This window comes from Thamnophis sirtalis, unplaced genomic scaffold (assembly GCF_051295495.1).
Source record: "Thamnophis sirtalis isolate CommonGarterSnake01/CBP01778 unplaced genomic scaffold, rThaSir2_p1.2 scaffold_7, whole genome shotgun sequence".
Classification (NCBI taxonomy): domain Eukaryota; kingdom Metazoa; phylum Chordata; class Lepidosauria; order Squamata; family Natricidae; genus Thamnophis; species Thamnophis sirtalis.
The window spans coordinates 63,914,765-63,940,586 of NW_028261387.1; the positions used below are offsets into that span (position 1 = coordinate 63,914,765).

A 25,822-nucleotide genomic window follows, 5' to 3' on the forward strand; every position below is an offset into this window, starting at 1 on the left:
CTTCATTCCAACTTTTGATTCATCTAGCCCCACCTTTCTTATGATGTGCTCTGCATATAAGTTGAATAGGCAGGGCGACAGTATACAGCCTTGCCGGATTCCTTTCCCAATTTTGAACCAATCAGTGGTTCCGTGTCCAGTTATCACTGTTGCTTCTTGACTTGCATATAGGTTTCTTAAGAGACAAATAAGATGGTCTGGTACTCCCATTTCTTAAAAAACTTGCCACAGTTTGTTGTGAGCCACACAATTAAAGGCTTTGGCATAGTCAATGAAGCAGAAGTAGATGTTTTTCTGGAACCCCCTAACTTTCTCCATGATCCAGCAAATGTTGGCAATTTGATCTCCAGTTCCTCTGCCTCTTTGAAATCCTGCCTGTACTTCTGGTAATTCACGATCCACATACTGCTGGAGCCTAGCTTGTAGGATTTTGAGCATAACTTTACTAACATGTGCAATGGTGCAGTAGTTTGAACATTGTTTGGCCCTTCTCTGGAATTGGAATGTAAACTGACTCTAATTATGCATTAGCAACATATTTATAGGTGCATCATTTCCTAACTTAACCTTCAGCATATTATTTGGGAATTGTAGAAAGTGCCGTATATCTAAAGACCATTCTAATCTGAATCATTTGGTCTATGTTCCATCTTTTTTGTATAAAAGGATCAATCTCAATGATGGTATTAAAGCTGATACAAAATGTCCATATGTTATTGAATTTTTGATTAATGTAAGTTCAAAGTACAGAGACAAAAGTCCATTAGTGACCGTGAATTGATTTCTAATGTATGTGAGTGCAACAAATATATTTGTAAAAGCAGAAAAAAAACCTGGCAAAAATATCAAAAATAGATTCTAAGAGGTATTAAGCCAATTGGTATGCTTTGCCATGTATTAACCCTAAGATTGCTTCCAAAATGCTCATTCATGGTAGACGAGGAGAAACTAGTATTTTGGTTATATTTTGTGAAAAAACATCTAGTTCCAGGTTATTTTTTACTTTGTGCTTTAGGAGTAGTTTATGCTTTCAGTAAGGTAATAGACTTCTAAAATATTGCATTGTGAAAGTAGTAAGCCTCAGGCATGGAAAAGTTTTCTGTTTTTATCAGAACAATAATATTGCCAACTAAAAAAACAGACTTTGCAACAGAAAACATTGGTTGGGGAAAGGTGAGGTTTTTTTAACTTGTTATTCTGAACTTCTCAAATGCAGAGAATTTTCCATTTCTGGAAAAAGATAATATTTAGATATAGAACAATAAACATAGGATATTGTTAGCTACATAATAATGTTACATTTATTTTACTCAAGATTTAGTTCCTGCTAAAAAGGCATTTCAAAATTTATCACAAAAATATGATGGAAGGCCTGGGAACACACAGAAATTTAAGGTTAGCCAAATGTATCATTAGCAGCATCGACCAATGTTTTAGATTAGTACTTAGCTACCATAATTAACATTCAGAGTCTAAGTTACTGCCTGTTGAATGTTTCACTTTCCAGAGGAGTGTGTACTTTGTTTTCTGTATGTATTGTGGCTGCTTTAGCTTGTGTCTGATGGACTGCTTTGCTAATTGTCACTAATGCTTAGTTGTTTTCCCTCCCTGTGGTGTGCGGTATTGGGGTTTATATCCTAGCTCTTCATACAGATACTGCAGCTGGCCTCCTGATCCGCAGCATTCATTTGGTAACACAGAGGCTCAACGCACAGTGGAGACAGGAAATGAGCATTTCACTAGCTGCATTAGAGCTACTCTCTGGTCTGGCAAAGGTGAGCTTTAGGGAATCTTCTGAGAATCATTTGTGTTAGGCTGGAGGATTTGGGCTTCTCTTCCCTTTCCTTCTTTACCAAAATCTCTTTCGTCCTTTGGGAATGTCTAGCAGAGCTGGCAATGTAACTTGTTCCTTAGTAGGACCTCATATTTTTCCGTTCTTGGAAAAAAATGCTACAAAAAACCGGAATTGAATAGCAATTAAATGAAATAAAATTACTTAAAAACAAAGCTCTTTAAGTCAAAAAGCATTTAGAAGAAAATAAAAATCCAGTATCCATGGGCCTTTTGCATGACATTGTGTAGTTTGGTATATTAAATTCACTGGTGTTTTTGTGGGGTTTTAATTTAGATGGAACGTCAAGAGTGATTTCCTAAAGCTAAGCAATCTTTTGTACTTCTCATGTCAGATGAAGGTTGGTGTTGACTCTTCTGATAGGAAGAGAGCAATTAGCTCTGTGTGCTGCTACATTGTGTATCAGTGTAGTCGTCCAGCTCCTCTCCATTCCAGAGATCTCCATTCCATGATAGTAGCAGCGTTTCAGTGTCTCTGTGTCTGGCTCACTGAACATCCAGACATCCTTGATGAAAAGGTGAGTGAAAATGCTGCTCTATATAGGCACAGTTATTTGTGGTAATAACTGCAGGTAGTCCTCAACTTCCAACCATTCCTTTATTGACCGTTTTGAAGTTGCAACAGCACTGAAAGAAAAGTGATTTAGGACCATTTTTACATTTACAACTATTGCAGCATTCCTACCGTCATGTGAGCAAAATTCAGATCCTTGGCAACTGTTTCATATTTACGACAGTTGCAGTGTCCTGGGGTTATGTGGCCACCTTTTGTGACCTTCTGACAAGTAAAATCAGTGGGGAAGCCAGATTCATTTAACAGCTGTGTTACTAACTTAATAGTTGCAATTAACAGCTGTGTTACTAACTTAACAGTTGCAATTAAGTTCACTTAATAACTGGCAAGAAATGTCGTAAAAATGTGGCGAAACTCACTTAACAAATGTCTTACTTAGCAACAGAAATGTTGAGCGTAATTGTGATCATAAGTTGAGGAATACTTATATAACTTTCTACATTATATATACACTTTCTACACTACACTGCTTTTTGTTTGTAAAAGCAGTACAAATAGGAGTGCAAAGCTTTCATGGGAAAACCACATTTCACCTTTCAACAATTGCCCCAGGAATTAAACTCTGGTAGTTTGTATGTTCTTCCTTAAATGTTTCTAATTTAACTAATCACTAAAGACATTATGATGCACATATATGCATCATATATCCTCCCCCTCCAAAAACTAGGTATCAAAATGACTATCATTTTAAATCCAATAGTAGTGAGTTTTATTATTTTTATCATTAAGTGTTATACCTTATGATTCTTGACAAATATATCTTGTCTTTTTATGTACACTGAGAACATTATGCACCAAAGACAAATTCCTTGTGTGTCCAATCACACTTGGCCAAAAAGAATTCTATTCTGTTCTGTTCTATTCTATTCTGAACAGCAAATAGCATCTTAGAGTTTTTATCATTATAGATTCCATAGGTAGTAGGTTGTTTTGGACTCCTCTAGCTCCTAAAAGGTCTGTTAAATTACAAAGTTTATTGAAAATATCCAAGTGAAATCAATGCCAGGAAAGTGAGCTTTTAATTATAGAGTGGCTGCCCTAATAAACTAATAGTGCAAAATATCTAAGAAACTAATTAGTGAAAAACATAACCTATAGCAAGTTGAAGCAATGTCAAAGGTCTCTGTTATGATTTCTGTGATTCACACATATGGGTTATCTACTTCTTCAGACTCCTTCTAAGATTCTTTCGGACTTTACAGGAATGTAACAGGAGCCCTGCACAGTACATACTACAAATCTAAATATAGCTCCAGTTTAATTATTTCAGGTTTTTTTTGACCAATCCAAAGATGGAGCATTCTTCTTTTGGTTCCTTGTTCTGCTGAGAATCTTATTATCTTATTGTTGTTTCTGCTCAGTTTATTCATTTTACTCTATATTCATCCTCTCATTTTTTCTGAATATTTATAGAGTTCTTTAGGGTTTTAGTTAACTTAGTTATTTTATTTCTTTATTAAAGCATTATTTGTTAAATAGCTGAGTGGTACAGCATTTCTTTTTTTAGGATTGTTTAAAAGAAGTATTGGAGATTGTGGAACTGGGCATCTCAGGAAGTAAATCCAGAAGTAGTGAACAAGAAGTTAAGTACAAAGGAGATAAAGAGCCAAATCCTGCTTCCATGAGAGTGAAGGATGCAGCTGAAGCTACCCTCACCTGGTATGAAAGTTTATTGAAAGTAATCCTGTTAATAACAGTATAATATTTTTCTTACCTTGACTAATGTTTCTACAATGAATTTGCTCAAAACTGTTTTGATTAAAACTGAAGAATCTTGCAAATATTTATTTAGTTTAAAGAATATATTTTCAGTTTCATTTTCTTCTAAATATCATTTTCTTGATTATATTACTTAAAATTGCAGGCTGTTTGATGCTTTATGACAGCAAGACAGTAGTAAAAATGTCCTAGATACAATTTATGCTGCTTTCAACATTCTAATATTTTTCCTACTAGATACTGTATTTTTCGGAGTATAAGATGCACCTTTTTCCCTCAAAAAAGAGGCTGAAAATCTGGGTGCATCTTATACACTGAATACAGCATTTTTTGCCTCCCAAAACCCCGCCCCCTTCACCAAAATGGCCATGCATAGCCTTTATGAGCCTTACAGAGTGCTCCTGGGGCATTTTCTGCTCAATTTTGTACCCCCAGCCCTCAGGAGCACGCTATAAACCTCCTAAAGGCTATGCATGCCCTTTTTTTTTTTGACAAAAAATGGGCCCATTTTTGCAAAAAGTGGGCCCCTTTTTGCTCATTTTTTGGGGAGCAATTTACAAGCCCCAGGAGCACTCTACAAGCCTCCTAAAGGCTATTCATGCCTTTTTTTAAAAAACGGGCCAGTTTTAATGAAAAATGGGCCATTTTTGGGAAGTCTGCAGCGTACAAAAACCTTTTTTTTTAAAATTTGCCTCTTCAAAACCTTGGTGCATCTTATACACTGAAAAATACAGTATGTCTTGACTAAATTATTCTTTTGGTTTACAGCATCATGCAAGTTCTTGGAGCTTTCCCTTCACCCAGTGGTCCTGCTTCTCCTTGTAGCTTGGTAAATGAGATCACGTTAATTAAATATGCTCGTCTGCCTTCTATAAACAAATACAGCTTCCGCTACTTTGTCCTGGATAACAGCGTCATCCTTGCAATGTTAGAGCAGCCTTTGGGGAATGAACAAAGTGAGTAAATGTATTGTGTGCTTTTTTCAGGGATCCTTTTATAGGTGTGTTTGCAGTTAATTCAACTGTTCTGCATTATAGAATATTGTGCTGAATTGTAAAATATTGTGACGTTGTGCTATATTAAATTTGGGTAGTATATGTGAGATGCAGTTCAACATAAGATGATGATAATTCAGTTTCAGGATGGTTCATCCTGGTTGGTTTCAAAACTGACTAGGAGTTTGCCTGTTTTATTTGTTGTATACTTCATTTATTTTTTAGTTTATTTTTGGAGCAAGGTTTTATTAGAATACACTGTTAAAAAATTTCTTTTTAGATTGGCTTTTGGGTAACCTTATGAAAATGTATTTCAAAGAGACATATTACAAAGTAGATTGCAAACTGAATTATGCCATGAAAATGAAGAGAATAAAACTGTAATCATCATGGCTGTATAGAACATTTATTATTAAAATCAGTGAATCTTTTAATACCAGTTACTGGGGAATGAGTAGAAAACCTTGTGCCATTTATGTTTGGTTTATGGGTTTTCCATAGACAGTTAGATACCATTCAGGCACAGAATGTTGGATAAGACTGGCCCTTGCTCTAATCCAGGAGGCTCTTACATTATTAGGAAATTTCAGTTGGATTCTTAAGGGTCACTTTTTGTGACTTTGGAGCCTCCAGAACAAATTATAAAACTGAGTTGCAGTATAGGAATTCGAACAGAAGCAAGTTAAATACAAATTAAGTCGGTTTCTATATTAATAAGTCTTGCAGTTAATCTGTAAATATAGCACATCAGAGAAATGTTTTTGTTTTGAGCCACTCAGTAATATGCATGCTATAATCCATTTGCTTTTATTCTTTCCTCTTGCTTTCATTCCTCTAGTAAATTAAGACTATCCAAGTTTATTTATAGTGGGGGAGCCTATTAGTTCTTTCCAGTAATTGTATGTAGCTCCTGCACATGGCAGAAGCTTATACTTTTAATCTTAAAATCTGTCTGTTGAATTTCTAACTCTGCCAATTGTGTTACTAATCTTTTTCGTTCTTTAATACGTGCTTTAATGGTTTATATGTGCCCAATTGAATCTTTTTCACCATTATTATTTTAAGAGGTTATTTATACTAGTTTTGTCTTCCCCAGATGACTTTTTTCCTTCAGTCACCATTCTAATTCGTGGGATGTCTGGAAGACATGCGTGGGCACAACAGCTTTGCCTTTTGCCAAGAGGAGCCAAATCAAATCAAAAGGTTTTTGTCAAGATTTCTGGGTGGAACTAATTTACTTTCTTATAAAAGCCAAGGAGCACTGAAAAATATTCAGTAAAGTACTAACATTATACTACCATTGGTGCAATTAATTCATGGTTTTAATTCCCCTTTCAACTTCACTTCCAAACTAACCATGTGCACCAGTGGTGGGTTCCAGATCCCGTTCCAACCGGTATGGTTGGAACGGGCCTGCCGTCATCCACATGGACGTGGGCGGCACGTGCATGCGGCTTACCTGCCAGCAACGCCTCTGCAATGCTCCAGCTGCTCTGCGGAGTGTTACGCAGGCGCTGTATGCACTGTGTGCCGAAGGCTTTAAAGGACAGGTAAGAAGCTCGGGCGGGTGGGAGGGCCCTCCAGAGCACCATATTAGAATGGTACCTGGTGCTTCGGGCAGGCTCCAGTATGTCCATACCTGGGCGTACCTCCTGCAACCCACTACTGATGTGCACCATGCATTATTTCCTCTCCTATTTATTGTAGAGATAATTGAGGATTATATTTTTAAAATTAAAATAACTGATTATTGAATTAGGGATTATTTCTATTACCATCCTAATTTGGGAAATGAGGTGATAATGAATCATGTTCATCCATATATACAGTATGTGTGGTTCACATCTTCCATTTAACTGTTGCAATATTTCATAATAGTGTAGTAGTAATGGCCTGTCCTTTACTAATCTAGCCATAGTTATAAATATGCATTAGAATCTCTTCAGCATACTGTTTTCTTTAATAATATATAAGTTAATATAAAAAATCAATTTAAAATAAATTATTTATTTACTAATAATCCTAAAATAATTATAGTGTCCTTGTTCAACATTATTCCAGAAGATTCAGTATTTGTTCTGGTAATTTGTTTTTTCTCTGAACTAATTATACTCTAATAAATCAAAATTAGGGCGGAAGTTCATTCTCCAAGCTTGTGGAGAGCAAACCTCCATCCTTATCCTCCACCCGAGTTGCAGATACTTGTCACTATCGCAAATCAAAATTTTGTACCAGAAATAATAGCTGACACAATATTGTTTAAATTATTAGAAAGAGTACAGAGAAGAGCAACAAAGATGATTAGGGGACTGGAGACTAAAACATATGAAAAACGGTTGCAGGAACTGGGTATGTCTAGTTTAATGAAAAGAAGGACTAGGGGAGACATGATAGCAGTGTTCCAATATCTCAAGGGTTGCCACAAAGAAGGAGTCAAACTATTTTTCAAGGCACCTGAGGGAAAAACAAGAAGCAATGGGTGGAAACTAATCAAGGAGAGAAGCAACTTAGAACTGAGGAAAAGTTTCCTGACAGTTAGTTACAATTAATCAGTGGAACAGCTTGCTTTCAGCTTGTGAAAGCCCCAACACTGGAAGATGTTGGATAGCCATTTGTCTGGAACGGTATAGGGTTTCCTGCCTAGACAGGGGGTTGCACTAGAAGACCTCCAAGGTCCCTTCCAACTCCGCTATTGTATTGTATTGTATTGTTATATTATTTAGAAATAATTTTTGCATCCATGTGAACTTATATCCATATTCAAAGATATCTCCTTATGTCCATATCCAAAGATTCAGATGAATGTTACTTTCTCTAGTCTTGCTCATATTTGTAGTAGACAATTTTTCATCTCTGGTTTTTGGCACAAAGTTTTTACTCAGCCATCATTTTACTGCATCCACATCAACATGAATTTCCAATTTCTCCTGATTTTAAGAGTCTGCATAAGTGGGTCACATTTTTTAGCATGTTATTTTCTCTATAGTGAAAATTGGCGAACACACACCAGAGAATTCTACCAAAAGAAGTGACAAATATTCACACAAACTGTTGACCTTGAAACTGCTGCTCTTCGGAACCTAACTCTCCGGAGGTTCAAGTTTTCACTAACCACAGTTTTGTTATATGTGGTTGTATTCTGGCATATAACTGCTTGGATTATAAAATGTACCTGCATACCCAATATAATCTAAGAAAAAAGGGCAACACAGTTGTATAAATGCAGGTAACTTCAAGCATGACTATTGATACACAAACAAAAAGTTAAAAGCAAAACTGACTATCAAGCTGTAATGTTTCGCCTTGTTTAGATTTCAGCTAAATTCAGTAGACCACTAAATTAAAGCGTTCTCTCCAATTTCAGATAAAGAAAATAACTGGGAAGGTACAATAAATAATTATTTAAATGTTACTTTTTTGATGAATTACTAGTGCTGCCAGCCCCAAATTTATTTCAATCTGCTTTAGTGCTTTTACAATAACAAAATATAAAATCTTTAAAGTAAATGTTAAGATTGATTGTTTTCTTCTCAACAGCTGTTTGTCCCAGAACCCCGTCCTGCACCTAAAAATGATGTTGGATTAAAATATAGTGTGAAGCATCGGCCATTTCCTGAGGAAGTGGACAAAATTCCATTTGTGAAAGCAGACCTGAGCATTCCAGACTTGCATGAGATAGTTACTGAGGAAGTAAGAAATTTACAGTTTTCTGATTTGTTTTATGTTGCACGAAAAAAATGTGTTAAATTCTTCGCAAGTACCGTATTTTTTGGAGTATAAGACGCACCTTTCTCCCCCCAAAAAGAGGGTGAACATTTGGATGCGTCTTATACCCGAATATAGCCCCGCCCATCCCCCACAGAGACCAAAAACACAAGGCATGGAGGCAGCGATGGTCTGTGGCAATCCCTGTAGCCTGGAGCAGCTGATTGGGGGTATCCAAGCAGTAGATCCATCACCTGCCAATCAGCTGTGCTGAATCAGGCTGCATTAAGTGGTGAAGCTGACCTGGCTGGTCAGAGTTTGCAGCAGCAATCACATTCAGAAGCACAGTAACTGATTCAGCAGGATTCAAAATAATAATAATATACAATACATTACCAATAGCAGGTTTTCCAAGGTAGCAGTAAGTACAAGCAAAACACAAGCAGTTTCACTTTCAGTTCTCATCTAAGCCAGGCTCCTTCCTGTCTCCTTGTTGCTCACACAGCAAATTTCAGAGTCCAAATAGCCCTCATTGGCTGACTTAGTTGCTATGTCTATTCATTGGCTGGCCTTGTTACCATGCGTCAGCTGAATACCATGGATGCTGGTAGGCAGAGGCAGAATTTTTTTTCTTCTTATTTTCCTCCCAAAAAACTAAGGTGCATCTTATACTCTGGAGCATCTTATACTCCAAAAATATGGTACTTTTACTCTCTTGCCTGCATTCTTATCAGTCTTTTTAGGACAAAATAATGTGTTTGTGCATCTGCCTGTATTAAAACTTTCTCTGCTTACTGGACATATAAAGTAAGTTAATCATCATTTTTCAGGAAGCTATTGCAAGATTGGAATGGAATATCCTGTTATTCTTGTTCTTTCCATATCCTGTGAAAATGTGAAATCAAACAGATATTGATTCTGTTAACATTGGTTGTAATTGTTCTTTTCTTTAGGCAATTATTTAACTGCATGTAGGGGCTGAGTAGCAGGTGAATTTTTGTAGATGGCAACTGATGAGCATCAGTAGCCAGCATTTTATTAGGTAGAAAGCTATAGCAAATTGCAGCAGTTTTTTTAGGCACCTGGTTTCATTGCTCTTTGAATCATGAGAAATTCTGTGGTACATCTTGATCCTACTTTTAGCTATTTGGGATGTCTGATGAAGTTGCTAAATATGTTTCAGCTGGAAGAACGTCATGAAAAGCTGAGAAGTGGAATGGATCAGCAAGTTCTTTATGAGAAATCTATAGATCAGAAAATGGAAGACGAATGGAGGAAGAAAAATTTCCCTGATCCAGTCACAGATTGTAAACCCCGACCTCCTGCACGAGAGTTCCAAACAGCCCGCCTCTTCCTTTCCCACTTTGGCTTTCTATCTCTAGAAGCATTGAAGGTGACTGAAAACTTGACTATTATCTAGTTTGCTTCGAGCACAATTATTAGAATAAAGCCATTAGGTAGCATTGATTCCAATGATTTGTGAATCAAAATAGGTAGAACTTTATAAAGTGGAATAGAACAGTAAAACTCTTTAACTGTTCATCTGCATTATTAAAAAAATAATAAACTGTAAGACTCCTACCGTGAAAACTACTATTGAGTAGAAGAGTATGCCATACTTCATAATGTACAATAACGTCTTGCTCTATATTATCTGTGTGAGAGATACCACTACCTATATTATCTTAATGCAATTAATTTTTATTACTCCTTTTTTAATAAAACAACTTGAATCAAGAGCAGGCAGACATTAAAAAATGTTGGACTTTACAAGTTGGAAAGATCATGATAGTAATGTGATGAGCAGATGGGAAGAGGTGTAATGTTTTGTTCTTTGGAGGTTGTTGATAGATTAAGCAAAATAGTGTGTTAAACCTGTTAGAAGATTAAAACACTTTTTTAGGATTTATTTTTACCAGAAAACATACTGCTGAAATTACTGATTAGCTGAATTTTACAGTAGGTGTTTCTGGGAACTCCAAAACAGAAAAAATAATTTTTGATTGATGTAGGTTACTTATTCTTGATGTGCAACTTTTTGTCCTGATTTCCTGCTTGTTTTGTAAAATATTGCTAATAAAAGGTTCCTGAGAACTTAACAGTAAACTTTTATGTGCCATTTTGGTTGAAGTTAATAAGATTATTAGACAGTTGTGGCTTTTGCATTTTCTTTTCATACACGAACATAGCAGTTATTCATTAACGAGCTAAAATAGTTTATCCAACTTCATAATAAACATTTTTAGATGTTATTTAGCATTAACATTTGTACTACTCTCTTTGTTAGGAACCTGCTAATAGCAGACTACCTCCTCACCTGATTGCACTTGATTCTTCTATGCCCGGGTTTTTTGATGATATTGGTTACCTGGACTTGCTGCCATGTCGTCCTTTTGATACTGTTTTCATTTTCTATATGAAGGCAGGTCAAAAATCAAGCCAAGAAGTGAGTAATATGCTGATTCCTTGTAGTTTGTTACCATATGGTACAAGAATGTGTTGTAGGGTATAACAATAATTTGGAATTCAGTGCAAATAAAATCATTCAGAATTTTATGCCACAATAATTCGATTAAGTTTATTTTGCAAACTGTAAAAATTATACATAGTTCTTATTTTATTTACATTCACAATTTTAAAACTTACTTTCTTAGCCTACCCTAATTTTACTTATTCAAGGAAAGAGGTTGTGTGGGACATTGCAAATGGTGTTTTAGAACTCTTTTGATGCTTCTTAACTACCGTAAGGAACAAAAAACTCCTTTAAAAAGCAAAACTGTTTTCAAGGAGCTGAATTCTGTACTAAGTAACGCATTGATAATATTCAAAAGTAACAGTCCTGGTTGAACAAGTTGTTGTTTATCAAGCCAAAATAAGGCTTGTGTCTCTGCATAACCTATAATATTCCTATCTTCAGTGGTTTTATTAAGCCAATATTTCCTTTGGTGTCCTGAGAAACATATTCAAGGACCTTTGGAAATCATATCAAACCAGAATATGAGAAGTTTGCCTTAATTAACTGATATCAGTGCTGAAATTGGGCATATCAAGGGGCTTCCAGGGGCATAATTATATCTGCTCTAAACATTTTGTATTATTTCTGTTTGAATAGATGGCATAGATCATTCCAGTCTAACCCCCCCCCCTTCCCGGTGATACAAAGTAGGCATATAGTGTATAGCTAATCTTATTTGTTTATTGTACTAGCCAAATTGCTGGATACTTCAAGGCAGTTATCCTGGATATATTAAAAATGCAAAATAAAGTGCTGATTTCCACAACAATGTTAGTAAGAAATTGCCTATATATGTTTTGTTTTTGTCTGTGTGCTATATGGTCTTTTCTTCCACAGATTTTGAAGAACGTAGAGTCTTCCAGAAATGTTCAACCACACTTTCTAGAGTTCTTGCTATCTCTTGGATGGTCTGTGGATGTGGGCAAGCACCCTGGATGGACAGGACATGTTTCAACTAGCTGGTCCATTAATAGCTTCTGTGATGAGGAGGGATCAGAGCAAGGTGAAGTGTTTTCTTAGGCTCAGGACAGTGTAACATACTGAAATAGATCAATTTCCCTTCCCACATCATCTCCATTTAGCAATAATCTTAGCAGAAAATTCTTTGTGGAGGGCAAAAGTAATTATTCTGCAGTGATTTGGGAAGCTACCGTATTTTTCGGAATATAAGACGCACCTTTCCCCCTCAAACAAGAAGTTGAAAATCTTATACACTGAATACAGCATTTTTTGCCTCCTGAAACCCCACCCCCTTCACCAAAATGGCCATGTATAGCTTTTAGGAGGCTTTCAGAGAGCTCCTGGAGGCTGGGGAGGGCAGAAATGAATAAAAAAGGGGGCGGGTTTTGCTCAATTGTGTCTCTCCCCCAGCCCCCGGGAGCACTCTATAAGCCTCCTAAAGGCTACCCATGCTCTTTTTTTTTTACCAAAAGCAGGGCCGTTTTCACGAAAAACAGGCTGTTCTTTAATTGTTTTTGCCCCCCACCTCCCCCAAGAGCACTCTACAAGCCTCCTAAGGGCTATTCGTGTCCTTTTTTTAAAGGTTTTTTTTTTTGCAAAAAACGACCCGTTTTTGGGAGGTTTGCAGAGGTACTATAGAGCCGAGGTGGCACAGTGGTTAGGGTGCAGTACTGCAGGCCACTTCAGCTGACTGTTATCTGCAGTTCAGCGGTTCTAATCTCACCGGCTCAAGGTTGACTCAGCCTTCCATCCTTCCGAGGTGGGTGACCACAGGACCCAGACTGTGGGGGCGATATGCTGACTCTGTAAACCGCTTAGAGAGGGCTGAAAACCCTATGAAGCGGTATATAAGTCTAACTGCTATTGCTATTTTTTTAATTTGCCTCTTCAACACCTTGGTGCGCCTTATACTCTGGTGCGTCTTATACTCCAAAAATTCTAATTACTCAGAATTACTCCATGTCCTAACACATGGATTTAAGCAATTAGGGTGTCCTAAGACTATTGCTCTTCTCAGGCTTATTTTGAGATAGGTATATCCAGACCATAGATCGTTCGATGCAGCATATACAGCATATAAATTCTTTTTAGTTACTCAAAAAACAAGTTAATCTTCAAAATATTAAGAGAACATAGCTCTTTTAATAAAGTGGAAAATAGGACTTGATTTTATTTTTTTCCTCTTCTTAGATGAAGTAATCTGTTCAGAAGACATGGGAGCAAGTATTTTTAACGGGCAAAGAAAAGCATTATATTACGCAGATGCTCTTACAGAAATAGCTTTTGTTGTTCCTTCACATGTGGAGTCCTTAAGTAAGTGTACTGCATATGTCTTTGATTCTATGTCAGGGCTGTCAAACTCATAGCCCATGGGCCGGTTGCATAATGTACTGGCCACATCCACGCCCATTTTAATGAAGGGGGGGAAAGTCCCAATACATCACATGACGTTGCCGTGACAACGCAAGTTTGGCACCTGCTGTAAGTAATTGAGAAATATTTCAGCATTTGATTAGAACTGTATCCTGCATTGCAGAAGAACATGACACTTAAGAAAAATATGTGGTAAATCCATTTTATCTTGTCACTCTTAAACTGGAACAAGATTTATTTTGTTCCTCCCTGCTGCAGAAAGCCATAGTGGTTTTGTCATCTTGATACATTTTCCTGTGTTCAGCATCCATTTACTTTGCCACCCATTTGTCATTATCTCTTTAATATGTACCCACTTCTTGTGTGAACTGCTAAATGTATTTTAAGGGAATTCATAAAATCTTCAAATATGGAATAGAAATGTTTAGGCTACATTTTAAACGTTCTGTGACATGTCAGTAGCATACGAAGTTTTTTTTAGGGAAAACATAGTGTTAACATCTATGCAAGAATGTTTCCAGATAGTTACAAGAAAGTCTTCCACCTAAAATTCTGTCAAGCTTTTTCCAGTCAAAATTGAGACAAACTGAACTGGATCACTAAAAGTTTCTCATTCTTTTCTGTTTACATTTTATTTGCACAGTTATAATTGAATCAGATATTGGTTGCAGACTAGGGAAATTGTAGGGCTCTGAAATGCATTGTGGATTCTTTCTGGACTTAAATTGAATGAACTATCTGGAAAAGCACTATTAGCATTCAGAATGGATTCGAAGTTGAAAGGCTGCCTTGTTTTAAGAAACTTCTTTCTTTTGGGTTTCAGCAGATTCATTGGAAAGCAACATCTCAGACCAAGAAAGTGATTCTAACATGGATCTCCTACCAGGGATACTAAAGCAGCAAGCACTGACACTTGAGCTTTTTCCCAATCATACAGACAATCTCAGTACTTCACAGAGGGCAAGTTTATTCTGTGTGAACTTTAAATATAAGTTATAGCTTTTAGACTTTTTTTTCCTAGCATTTTTTTTCTCAAAGGTGCAGGGCCCATTTTTTCCCCCATATCAACCAAATGATTATCAGTTTGTTGCTTTAGGAATTGGCTGACCACCTTGTTGCCAGAGCCTGATGTTGTGGGTGAGAAAGAGTATCTGGCCCAAAGTTTTCATATCTCAGGCAGTACTAGAATGGACCTTCTCCTGGTTTCTAGCTTGGAGAAGTGTCTTTGGGTGACATGCAATAATCCAATAAAACACTAATAAATGAAGCAGTCATTACTTTAAAGCATTATATAATAATAATAATTAAAAGAACCTTAACAACTATAAAAGAATTAAAACAAGAAAAGAAAATAGTAGATTGAGAGATGTTAATATCAGAGCCATCTCATAAATTCACCCAAGCATGCTTGCATATCTAGGACTTGAAAGGCCTTCAAAAGCTCAGGAGTTATGAGACTAACTTTTTTTTCTGTGTGGAGAAGATACCACAATGAGGTGCCATAGCAGAAAAGGCTCACTGCTTAGGGCTTGCCAAATGGAGCTCCCTAGATGATAGAACCCGTATTACACCCATTCTGTAGGATCTGGTGAGACAGGGATCCCCAGACCACAGGGAGCAGAAGTGGTAGGTGAGCGCTCCCCACTTGTACAAGCAGCAGGTGAACATATGCATGCTCCATTTGTGCAAGTGGCTTACCTGTTGCTTGTGCAATTGGAGCTATGCATGTGTGCGCTTGCCTGTCACTCGTCCCCTCTCCTCCCCACTAGTCTGCAAAGCCAGAAAGGTTGGAGAATACTGTGGTGAAGTGCGCAGTGAAATTACGAAAAGGTGGCCCCTCAAATAACTTGATTCCATGTAGGGCTTTAATGGTCAACACCTGCACCTTAAATTGGACCCAGAGACAAACTGTAACTCATGTGGCAGAGATATAACGTGCACTTTATCCAAAACGCACATAACTGCCTGATCTGCTTCACTTTGCACCCGGCTAAATTTTCTGATTTCTGGATATTCTTCAAGGGCAGCCCTATGTAGAGCACATTGCAATAGCCCATGGGAGGTGACCCAGGGCATGAGTGACTGTGAGTAAGATCCCTTGATTCCAGAATTGGCACTATTGGCACATGATACAAAGTTATGCAAACGCCCTCCTAATTATAACTGTCATCTGCTCCTCAGGAAAGAGTCATGAGTCCAGGAAATCCCCAGATTGGGCACTGAATCTGTTTGCCACAATGCAATCCCATCCCCCCGTAAGATAATAATGTCCTAGAACCAGAAAGCCCCCAGAATAAAGCCACTCAATCTTGCCAGGGTTCCACTGAAGTTTGTTGTTCCTCATCCAAAGTCCCACAGCTTCCCACAGAATTTAATAGATATTAGACTCCACTGTTTTGTTTTGCTTTGCCATGCAATTTTATCAAAATAATGGCATTAAGGACTCATCTTCTTCCAATACACTGTATTTATCATAAGAAAATATCTTTAGTGCAATATTTTGTAGCCAATTGGGTATGATATTAATTAGTCTTGGGAAGTCCTTAGTTTCACAGAGAAGCTGTTTGTTGCTAATAAATAATTCATAATAAGTTATTTGTTGCTGAAATTTGTTAATTTCCTTCAGAGTCTTATAGCTGAATGCATGCTGCTAATGTTGATTAATAAGCAAATATTTGCTTTTGTTTTATACTTGCAATAGCTCAGTCCAACTTCCAAATCAAAGAAGTTTCCACAAGGTCGGGCTATTCCCCCCATGGGACCTGAAACCAAGGTGTATGTGGTTTGGGTTGAACGCTATGATGACATAGGTACGTGAATCTTGGGATTTTATTATAAATATGAAAGTCAAATGTCCCTTCTTCCCTCCCTCCCTCCTTCCTTCTTTCCCTCCCTCCCTCCCTTAGGGTTTTCTGCTAATTTTTCCATCCAAATTTTCATCAGGTACAGTCTTCTTTATTTTTTCTGAAATTAGAATTAACTAGCTACCACTATTTGCAATTACAAATTTGATTTTAGTTTCCAGTTATTACGTTTGTGTTCTGTTGTGTTTGTGTTGAAACTTTATGGATTTGAAAATGTATTTATTGTTGTTATTTTAACCCTATATTATCCTTGTCTTGCAGAGAATTTCCCTCTCTCTGACTTGATTTCAGAGACTAGCACTGGAGTAGAAACTACAACAAATAGCAGCACTTCGCTGAGGTATGACTTAATTTCTCTACCTTTTCAATAACACTGTTTCTATGTGGACATAGTTTGCATCTGTTCATCTGCAACCTGTAAGCTAGGCATTACCACGTCTAAGTTCCAACCAGTAAATTATGATAAATAGGCATAAAATTTATATTTTTCATGATATGGGCAAAATACTATTCCCTAATGACATTTAAAGTTGTTGCAGTTAACATTTCTTCCTAATGATTTTAGTTTTTGTGCCTTGACCACACATGGGTTCTGGTTCTTAGATTTCCAGTTGACTTCTGTTAACTCCAACTTTCCTATTGATATTTGTGTGTATTAAGCCAGCCAATACATTTGTTATATAACTGGCATCATTTTAGAATATTGTCTACATATGGTCTCGGGCTGAGCTTGAAGAAATAAATGTCATGATATAGCTGGCATCTTTGTTATAATGCTTTACTTTTCATTATTTAAAAACTGAATCCTTCAAAATTGGGCATCAAAACACAATTGTTTTGTTTATACATTTAAATGTTCATTGGTTTTAGCTAATTATGTGATTTTTAAGGTCTGCTACTCCTGAAAAAGAAGTGCCAGTGATTTTCATCCATCCACTCAACACTGGATTATTCAGGGTAAAAGTACAAGGAGCTACTGGAAAATTCAATATGGTTATCCCTCTAGTGGATGGTATGATAGTTAGCAGAAGAGCTCTAGGTATGTCTTCTATTAATATTTGTTTATTAGTTTACTAGCTTTGAATGCAGTGTATTATTACTAAAAATTTCTGATACATTAGCACTAGGCTACTTCCAATTTGGGAAAAAAATCCATCAATTCTTCCTTCTCCTTGTGCTCAAGCCTCTTTTTCAGGCAATACTCCAGGGACAAAGCCAGGTTTTCATTGTTAATTGGGAATTGGTTGGAAGAAGAACATATTGGTGGTATGCTTTTATGACTCCATTGAATCTCCTTTCTCCCAGTATTAGGGAAATACGTATTTACCAAGGGGATATGGAATAAAGTGATAAAAGGCAATCAAGTTGGACTTGTACTAATATTTTTCAGATCTATTGCTTATAGGTATACTAATAATGTTCCTAAAAAGTAAGAGAAAGTGGTGAGATTCTTCTAAGAGTATTCCAATAAACTCAACTTTCTGTCAATCCAGAGTACAACCTCAAGTCAGACATGCGAGGCAATCTAAATGTAATCAGAATCGGAAGTAGTGAGGATTCAGATTCTTCATCTTCCTCCTCCTAATCTCCATTACTTCTTAGGTTTTTGCAGTATTGGAGATTCCTAATCTTGAAAACAAATCAGTCAAGTATGGAAGCATAATCCCATCAATGTATGGGTTTAATAAATAAATATTAAATCGTAATAATACAACCTACTGTGGAAACAGAATTCAGGATTGGATTTCTCTTCTTGTCATGCTAGTTATGATTGCTGATGATGACAGCAATATTAAAAGGGCAACAGGTCCCTTATCTTCAGCCCCTTTAAACTTTCCTAAGTTTATATTAAGAATGAAGTAATTAGACGTTGAAATTGCTGATTTTGTAATAGGAAAAAAGAAGTTATATACTGCATCTCAACTCTCCTGTACATATCATTGTATCTAGCAAACAAAATGGTGTCTACTGGTATTATTTATTGTTGATGTTTTGGCTACACATTGAAATTGTTAGAATAAAAGTGTGTGTGTGTGTGTGTGTATGCGCGCACACACACACACACCCTCTCAATTTTATTCTTCTGCCAACCTAGCAGTTTCAAAGCATGTAAAAATGCAAATAGAAAAATAGGGACCACCTTTGATGGAAAGGTAACAGCATTCCGTGCACCTTTGGCGTTTAGTCATGCCAGCCACATAACCATGGAGACGTCTTTGGACAGCGCTGGCTCTTCGTCTTTGAAATGGAGATGTATGTATGTATGTATGTATGTATGTATGTATGTATGTATGTATGCATGTATGTGTTTCCTGACTGAAATAAACTGTATTAACTTTGTTCCTTTTATATTTAAGGATTCTTAGTGAGACAGACAGTAATAAATATTTGTCGAAGAAAAAGATTGGAAAGTGACTCATACAATCCCCCTCATGTCCGTCGAAAACAGAAAATAGCTGATATTGTCAATAAATACAGGAACAAACAGCTGGAACCAGAGTTTTATACCTCTCTTTTTCAAGAGGTTGGACTGAAAAACTGTAATCCTTAAACCAGGACCCTTTTTGAACTATTAAATTGCAGCTTGGTATCTGCAGCAATGAAATAAAATCTTCCCATTCATGGACCTCTTGTGTAAACAGACCACATTCTCAGCATGACTTCTGCTTCTACTGCAAGAAAATAAAGAGGACTTGCTTTTGGCTCCAGTCCTGCAGTCCTTCTGAGCACATCGCCACACCTTCAATTCTACAGAGGGAGAAGCTTTGATAATGAAGTATTATTTATTAATAGACAATATATCAGATGTATGGCAAACTGAAGGTTAACTGCACTTCTCATGATTTCCCATGTTTGCTTAAAAAAAAAAAAAGCCAGATTCTGAGTATAGAGTTAACCCATGGTTTCATATTGGTTTCTCCAGCAGATTAGATTCAAGGGCAAATTATTTTAGATAAACTATTTGTGCATTTGTCTACTCAGTTTGCTTTTCCTTTTATGAGCAAGTCGGATATATGATTTCATTTAACATCTAACCTGAAAATTATATTTGGGTCTTGTCCTCTACTTTCAAAGCCATGGACTGGTTGTTAAATGTTTTATCTTTGTAAATTGTTATTGTCTATGTCTTCTGCTGGTCTGTCCAGAAAAAAAGCAAACCTTGAACCATTGGCTTAAGAGAAGGGAGAAGCAAAAATACTCTTTGGAGTACAAATGGCACATTTTGCTCAGTGGTTAGTTTTGGTGTATGTATTGGTGACATCTAAGCTATCCACTACAATGTTTGACACACAAGCAAAACCTTTGTTATGGAATTTGGTTCAGTTAGATGTATGTTATATGTGTAAACAAACATACACTCACACATAAAAACTAGTACTTGAAACTTTAATTAAAGATTTCACAATTACGCTTTCACTCATTTCAATTGAATGCAGGACTTGGCAGGCATTTCCCATCTAATGACAAGAAAAATAAAAAACAATTTAATATGAAGTCATAAAATAATTGGACTATATATTTCAGAAGAGTTACAACTCTTACAAAACTTATTTTTTTGGCCCTTGTGGCAAGGATAGCATTCTAGAATTTGACATTAGAAGAGAAGGTTCTGCCAGACACTGGGCATTCTTGTCAGCGTACTCCCCCATCCCTGGCCTAATAACATCATAACACCTATTTTTGTACAGAATACATGTTGCATGATGGTTGAAAGTTTATCTTCCTTCACTTGCATTGGCTGCTGTGTTCTCTACTACTAGATGTTAAACAGGACCTACAATTTTTGGTGGATGTCAGAATGAAGTTCTAGTAATGTCTATAAGCCTTGAAAATCTTTGCATAGTTCTGAAGATGGTAAATGAGGGAGGTAGCCATAGGGCAGGATAGAAATGCTTTTAGATAACCTTTGTTGACATATCTAAAAATTAACCTACACATGTAAATAGAAATATTTTTTCCCCAGAGAGTATCCAGAATACTTCAGGGACAAATCTTTTTGGGAGCATGGGTAAGCAATCAAAAAGATTCTATGAACCTGGATTTAAAAATAATTCCGATTGGTTCAATGGAATGTAACTCTTAATAAATATATCAGGAGATATTTAGGCCAGCAAGAATTCACTTCCTGATTTTCCAATATAATTTGGTGCTTTGTTCTTCTTGTTTTGTTTCTTTTTTCCCTAATCATCATAATAGAGTATAAATCAGAATATTTTTGGTTAATTATATAGAACCAGAAAAGTGAAAATTAAACACTTTGCCACAAAGTCACTGAATTAATTTCATAATAATCCCAGAATATTTAGGATTGGTCACTTATATATCAAGGTGATTAATAGTCTAGTAATTGTTTCTGTGTTATTAAACAAACCTGGTTTAGAGAATAAATCTAAATAAGGAATTGTAATACACCTTGGAAACTTTATGTGGAGTTCATGCAATATTTTGGTTTTTAACATGATAATCTTCTGCTGATTTACTTTGATGAACAAATGGCCAGTAATCATCTCTAGCAAGTGAATCTTTATGTGTTATATTGTTAAGCTATTTCCATTCTAAAATTATTATGGTAAATTCATTTCCTATAGCAAAGTAAGCATCATAAAATATGCATATTAATTCTCTTACTCTTGCTGGCAACAGCTAAAACTTTTGCAAAATACTTTATAAGTTGTGCCTTTCCTTTTTTATATCCAGTTTTACCAGGGTGCATGGCAAAGACTTAAAAGGAAACATATGTATAAAGGAGTTACATATGAAGGTTCCTTTTTAGATTCATATCATTCTAAATATTGATATGTAAAGAGATACTTTCTGGAGAGGGATGCAGCAAAGCTATACTCATCCAGTTTGACTGTAAAAGTTATTTTTTAAACTACTAAATTTCCAAGGAAAAGCATTTTTGGACAAAAATAGTAGTGAGAGTATTTTATTTCCTCTTTTATTTTATTTTAGAGTAAAGTTAGGCCAAAGACGGAATAGCATTCAAATGTGGACCAATTTGCAAAAAGAGAAGTTGAAAAAGTTTCTAGCTATGACGACTGTCTATTTGTGTGTGTAATACCTACTTTGTAACTGGTACTACACACTGTTGGTAATGAGAATTGTTCACTTCTCAATATTCTTTTAAGAGGGATAATTTGCTCTTTAATATTACAAATTGTGGCATTTTTGAAGAGAAAAGTAACCCTAAATAGTAGTTTTTAGACAAGATTGAGTAATGGACAAAATGGCTGCATTGAGTTAGCAGGGTGATTATTGTTATTTTGTTAGGGTCAAGAGGACCTATTGGAAAATAAGGACAAACAATATATTAATTGCAAATGGTTCTAAGGCAAGACTGGAACAGCAAATAGCAAGGCTAGCGAGGATCCTGAAATATATAGGCTTTTATATAGTATATTTGATACTGAAGACTTGCCAATATTAATCCAGTGCATGAGCACTAAACTTAATTGTAGACTTGCTTAGATACTGTTTAGTTCTATAAATTGACCAGTCACATTTAGTTCCTAGATTAATTGGCATGAACAATGCATGGCAACCACAAAAACTATAACAAGCGTTGAACAATTGAGTGTCTGCATACACACATCAATTGCTGACGTAGCTAGAATTATTTGAATCATATATGTATTCTGGACAAACCCATTAGTTAATATGATTACTAATGACCTGTCAAATCTTGACTTAAACAGGTGAAAGAAAGAAAAATGACTTTTAAACCAATTAAAAACAGGGTGAGATTTAAAATAAGTTGCCTTAAACTTTCCATTGAAATGTAAAGATCTGTAGCTCAGTAAAATAAATGTTAGTCTGTTAGACTCTTCTATGAAACCACAAGAAACATTTTGCTTACATAGGGGTTTTCTCCTCCCCCCTCCCCCAGTTTCTTTTTCTTCTGCATTCATTTCTGAATTTATCCCCCCTGGCTTGATTTTATTTTATTATTTGTTTTCATTTAGATTTCAGAAAAAAACTCAAGTAGGCAAACTGCTCTGAATCTACATGCGTAAATCCTCCTATTTAAGTCTGTTTATCATTAAACAAAAGGTCTTGGTGTTGAAGCCTATATGTGATACTCTGATAAACGTAATAAGGCAGCATATGCAACAGAAATCTCATCAAACAGGACTGAGTGTTTAAAAGTAATGTATAAGGGCTTACTTTCACTGCATTCTCCCAGATAATGCATATGATGTGGTCCTCTTGTACAGATGCTGGTTGTCTGTTTTCCATGTATAGTTGAGAAGGCTTTCAAATGCACTGGTAACTTTCTATTTTCTGTGCAGAATTGTTGATTGATTGCAATAAAATGTTTTGTCTAGACCTCTCCATAATAGTTGCATTTGAACATTTAATTTTGGGATCAACTGAGACTTCAGACATGCTACATTAACCTTCCTCAAACTGATAGAAGGTACTTCCAGATGTTGCTGGACATCCCATTCTGGGAATCCAATACTTCTGGAGGGCATTAATTTGAAGAAAGTTGTCTAAAATAAATAAATTTAGGGTGACCATTGCATTTCCAAATTTTATTTTGAATACGATTACACAAAATAATTAAAAATAATGCAAGTTTATAAAGCAGATTTTCCTACCATTAATGCTGTTTGTTTCCTATTTCATTTTGTATATTTTCATTCCAGTCTCTCTCATTTTGTATATTTTTATTCCAGTCTCTTTATGAGATACAATATTAGGGCTACCATATTTATCCTGTCTATTTCTGTCATACGTTCTCATGCTTACCATCCTTTCAATACATTATTTTTATTTTTATTATTGGTATAAACTGAGCAAGAAAAAAATGCAGTCTTCATAGCACTTCCATATAAAAGCTGTCTGTTTTAGTACCTTCAACAAAAAAAGTTTTCACTGAAGAAATATACATCCCTTTTTCTTCAGCAGATTTTCAAGTGTTTATTAATGTACAGCATGCATATATATATATATATATATATATATATATATATATATATATATATATATATATATACACACACACACACACACACACACACACACACACGTATACATACACATATATATACACATACATACATACATACACATACATACTATGAGGAGGGAATGGAAGGGAATCATGTTTGAAGTAAGTAGCTAATCTATATGCAGAGCAGCTGGGATACAGCTGTAGGAAACAAAGCTTGTTTCCAATCCTCAGGACCTTATTTGCTTCGATGGGTCATGAACAGATAGGAATGTCTTGAGAATTGGACTGTCCCATATGTGAAGTGGCTTCCCAGTCAGGAAGCATGCAATTGTCATGCAGTTAAATATTTGGCACAGGAGGATTTTAGGACTACAAGTTAAGATGAACAGGGAACCAAAATAACTGTGAATTCACAATCATTAGAGGGTATCTTTGATGAGTGCTTTGAAAGAGATAGCCTAGATACCATATTCTTAAAATCATGTACAATTATGTATAAAGTTCTATATGTTGCCAAGACATGATTTTTTTGTTCTTACTGTATTTTCTGTAAATAATCCTAGCACTAAGTTGTAAAGGTAGACTGTAAATACAAAGATGTGAAGCTGTGCTCCTCTGTCTCTAGTATTTTATCTCTTGTTTAGAGAAGGCACAAAAGCTTGTTTGTATTTATGCCAACTCCTTGTCCAGAAGAAACACATCAGATACTGAATGTAACACAATTAGTCAAATAAATTTTAAAGATATTCTTATGTATTCAACTGGCGGTCTTTAGTTTATGTGCTCTCTTTCTTATGGGGAAAAATGATCTTTCCCATAGAAATGGTGTAGAATTGTGTTGCTTTTAAGACATTGCAGGTTACAGCAGTCTAGAAGCACAGCGTTGCAGCTTCTTTCTTGATTTCTTGTCCAAGGAGGTTTACAGGTAGTCCTCAACTTATGACCATAATAGAGTCTGGAATTCTGGTCATAATTGCAGCCATGTGAATGAAAATAAATTTGCAGCCTTTTTTGTAGCAGATTTTTAAGCAAACACTGGGGCCATGAAATGAATGCCATGGTAGTTAAGCAAACCCATTCATTTAAATGAAACCTCCCCCAAAATGCCAGAAACTAGGAGAACACATTCTGGTTACATGACAGCAGAATGTCACAACTGGTTGTAAAGCTGACATGCAGTCACATAACTGCAGGAGGCAGTGCAACCATTTATGGCAGCCAGAGGTGGTTTTACAGGCCAAAAAATACCCATTTCATCATGGCTGTTGTAACTTCAAATAAAACCCCTGGTCATTCAGCAAGGACTACCTGTACGTATAGGCCAAGACATGTTAAATGCTATTTAATATAACCAACTACTCTAGTGAACTCTGGGCAGTTTAAAAATATAATACAATTAACAATTTAATTAAGTTTTTAACAAAAACTTAAGACACCCCAGATTAAAAACATTAAAAAGCACTACAACCCCCTCGCCCATCAAATTAACTCCAGGCCTAGGACTAAACTGGCATATATGACGTACCTGTGTAAAGGCCCTCCTGGCCACAGCTACTACAGGTAGTCCTTGATTTACAACTGTTCATTTAGTGACCAAATTTACAACATCACTGAAAAGAGTGATTTATGACCATTTTTCACACGACCGTTGCAGTCACATGATCAAAATTCAGGTGCTTGGCAACTGACTCATATTTATGATGGTTACAGTGTCCTCGGGTCACGTGATCCCTTCTTGCAACCGTCTGGCAAGCAAAGTCAATGGGAAGGTTAGATGCACTTAACCGTGCTAACAATTGCAATGATTCACTTAATAACTGTGGCAAGAAAGGTCATCAAATGGGGGAAAACTCACTTAACCAATGTCTCTCTTAGCAACAAATTTTGGGCGCAATTGTGGTCGTAAGTTGAGGACTGCCTGTATCTGCTCTTTTCAAATGGGGGAAGCACAGCTCTGTTCAAGACCAACAATGAGATGTTTCTGACCTTGGGGAGGGGCTCAGGACTACAGTGGTAACAGCCACTCAAGCTGAAGTCTGTCCCTCCCTATCCAGACCTCCAAACACTTTTCAGTACCGCTTCCCTTCCAAAGCTGGCATAGATATCAATCTGGGTATTATCAGCATGCTGATGGTACTAAACTGATGAATGACTCCACTGAGTGGTTTATCTAGATCAGAAGTGTCAAACTCACGGCCTGTAGGCCAGATGTGTCACGTGCTGGCCACACCCGCCTTCTGTTTAGTGAAGGGGGGGAGTTATGATACGTCACATGACGACAACGTGTTGTCACTAGTTCAACAC

At 36.3% G+C, this 25,822-nt stretch overlaps 1 protein-coding gene across 2 annotated transcripts in view; it reads left to right on the forward strand.

The window, feature by feature from the left end:
- The window catches only part of RALGAPB (Ral GTPase activating protein non-catalytic subunit beta), a 67,452-nt gene extending 43,178 nt beyond the window's left edge, over positions 1 to 24,274 (forward strand). For both annotated transcript variants that reach the window (XM_087720292.1, XM_087720293.1), the window contains 15 exons: positions 1,642 to 1,775; positions 2,187 to 2,369; positions 3,933 to 4,084; positions 4,913 to 5,100; positions 6,236 to 6,342; positions 8,677 to 8,829; positions 10,028 to 10,237; positions 11,132 to 11,290; positions 12,197 to 12,362; positions 13,511 to 13,633; positions 14,517 to 14,653; positions 16,395 to 16,503; positions 16,819 to 16,897; positions 17,448 to 17,596; positions 18,915 to 24,274. In XM_087720292.1, coding sequence (XP_087576418.1) covers positions 1,642 to 1,775; positions 2,187 to 2,369; positions 3,933 to 4,084; positions 4,913 to 5,100; positions 6,236 to 6,342; positions 8,677 to 8,829; positions 10,028 to 10,237; positions 11,132 to 11,290; positions 12,197 to 12,362; positions 13,511 to 13,633; positions 14,517 to 14,653; positions 16,395 to 16,503; positions 16,819 to 16,897; positions 17,448 to 17,596; positions 18,915 to 19,108 — 2,243 coding nt within the window. In that variant the 3' untranslated portion in view covers positions 19,109 to 24,274. The remainder of the gene's footprint in view (positions 1 to 1,641; positions 1,776 to 2,186; positions 2,370 to 3,932; positions 4,085 to 4,912; positions 5,101 to 6,235; positions 6,343 to 8,676; positions 8,830 to 10,027; positions 10,238 to 11,131; positions 11,291 to 12,196; positions 12,363 to 13,510; positions 13,634 to 14,516; positions 14,654 to 16,394; positions 16,504 to 16,818; positions 16,898 to 17,447; positions 17,597 to 18,914) is intronic.
- The last annotated feature ends 1,548 nt before the right edge of the window (positions 24,275 to 25,822 follow it).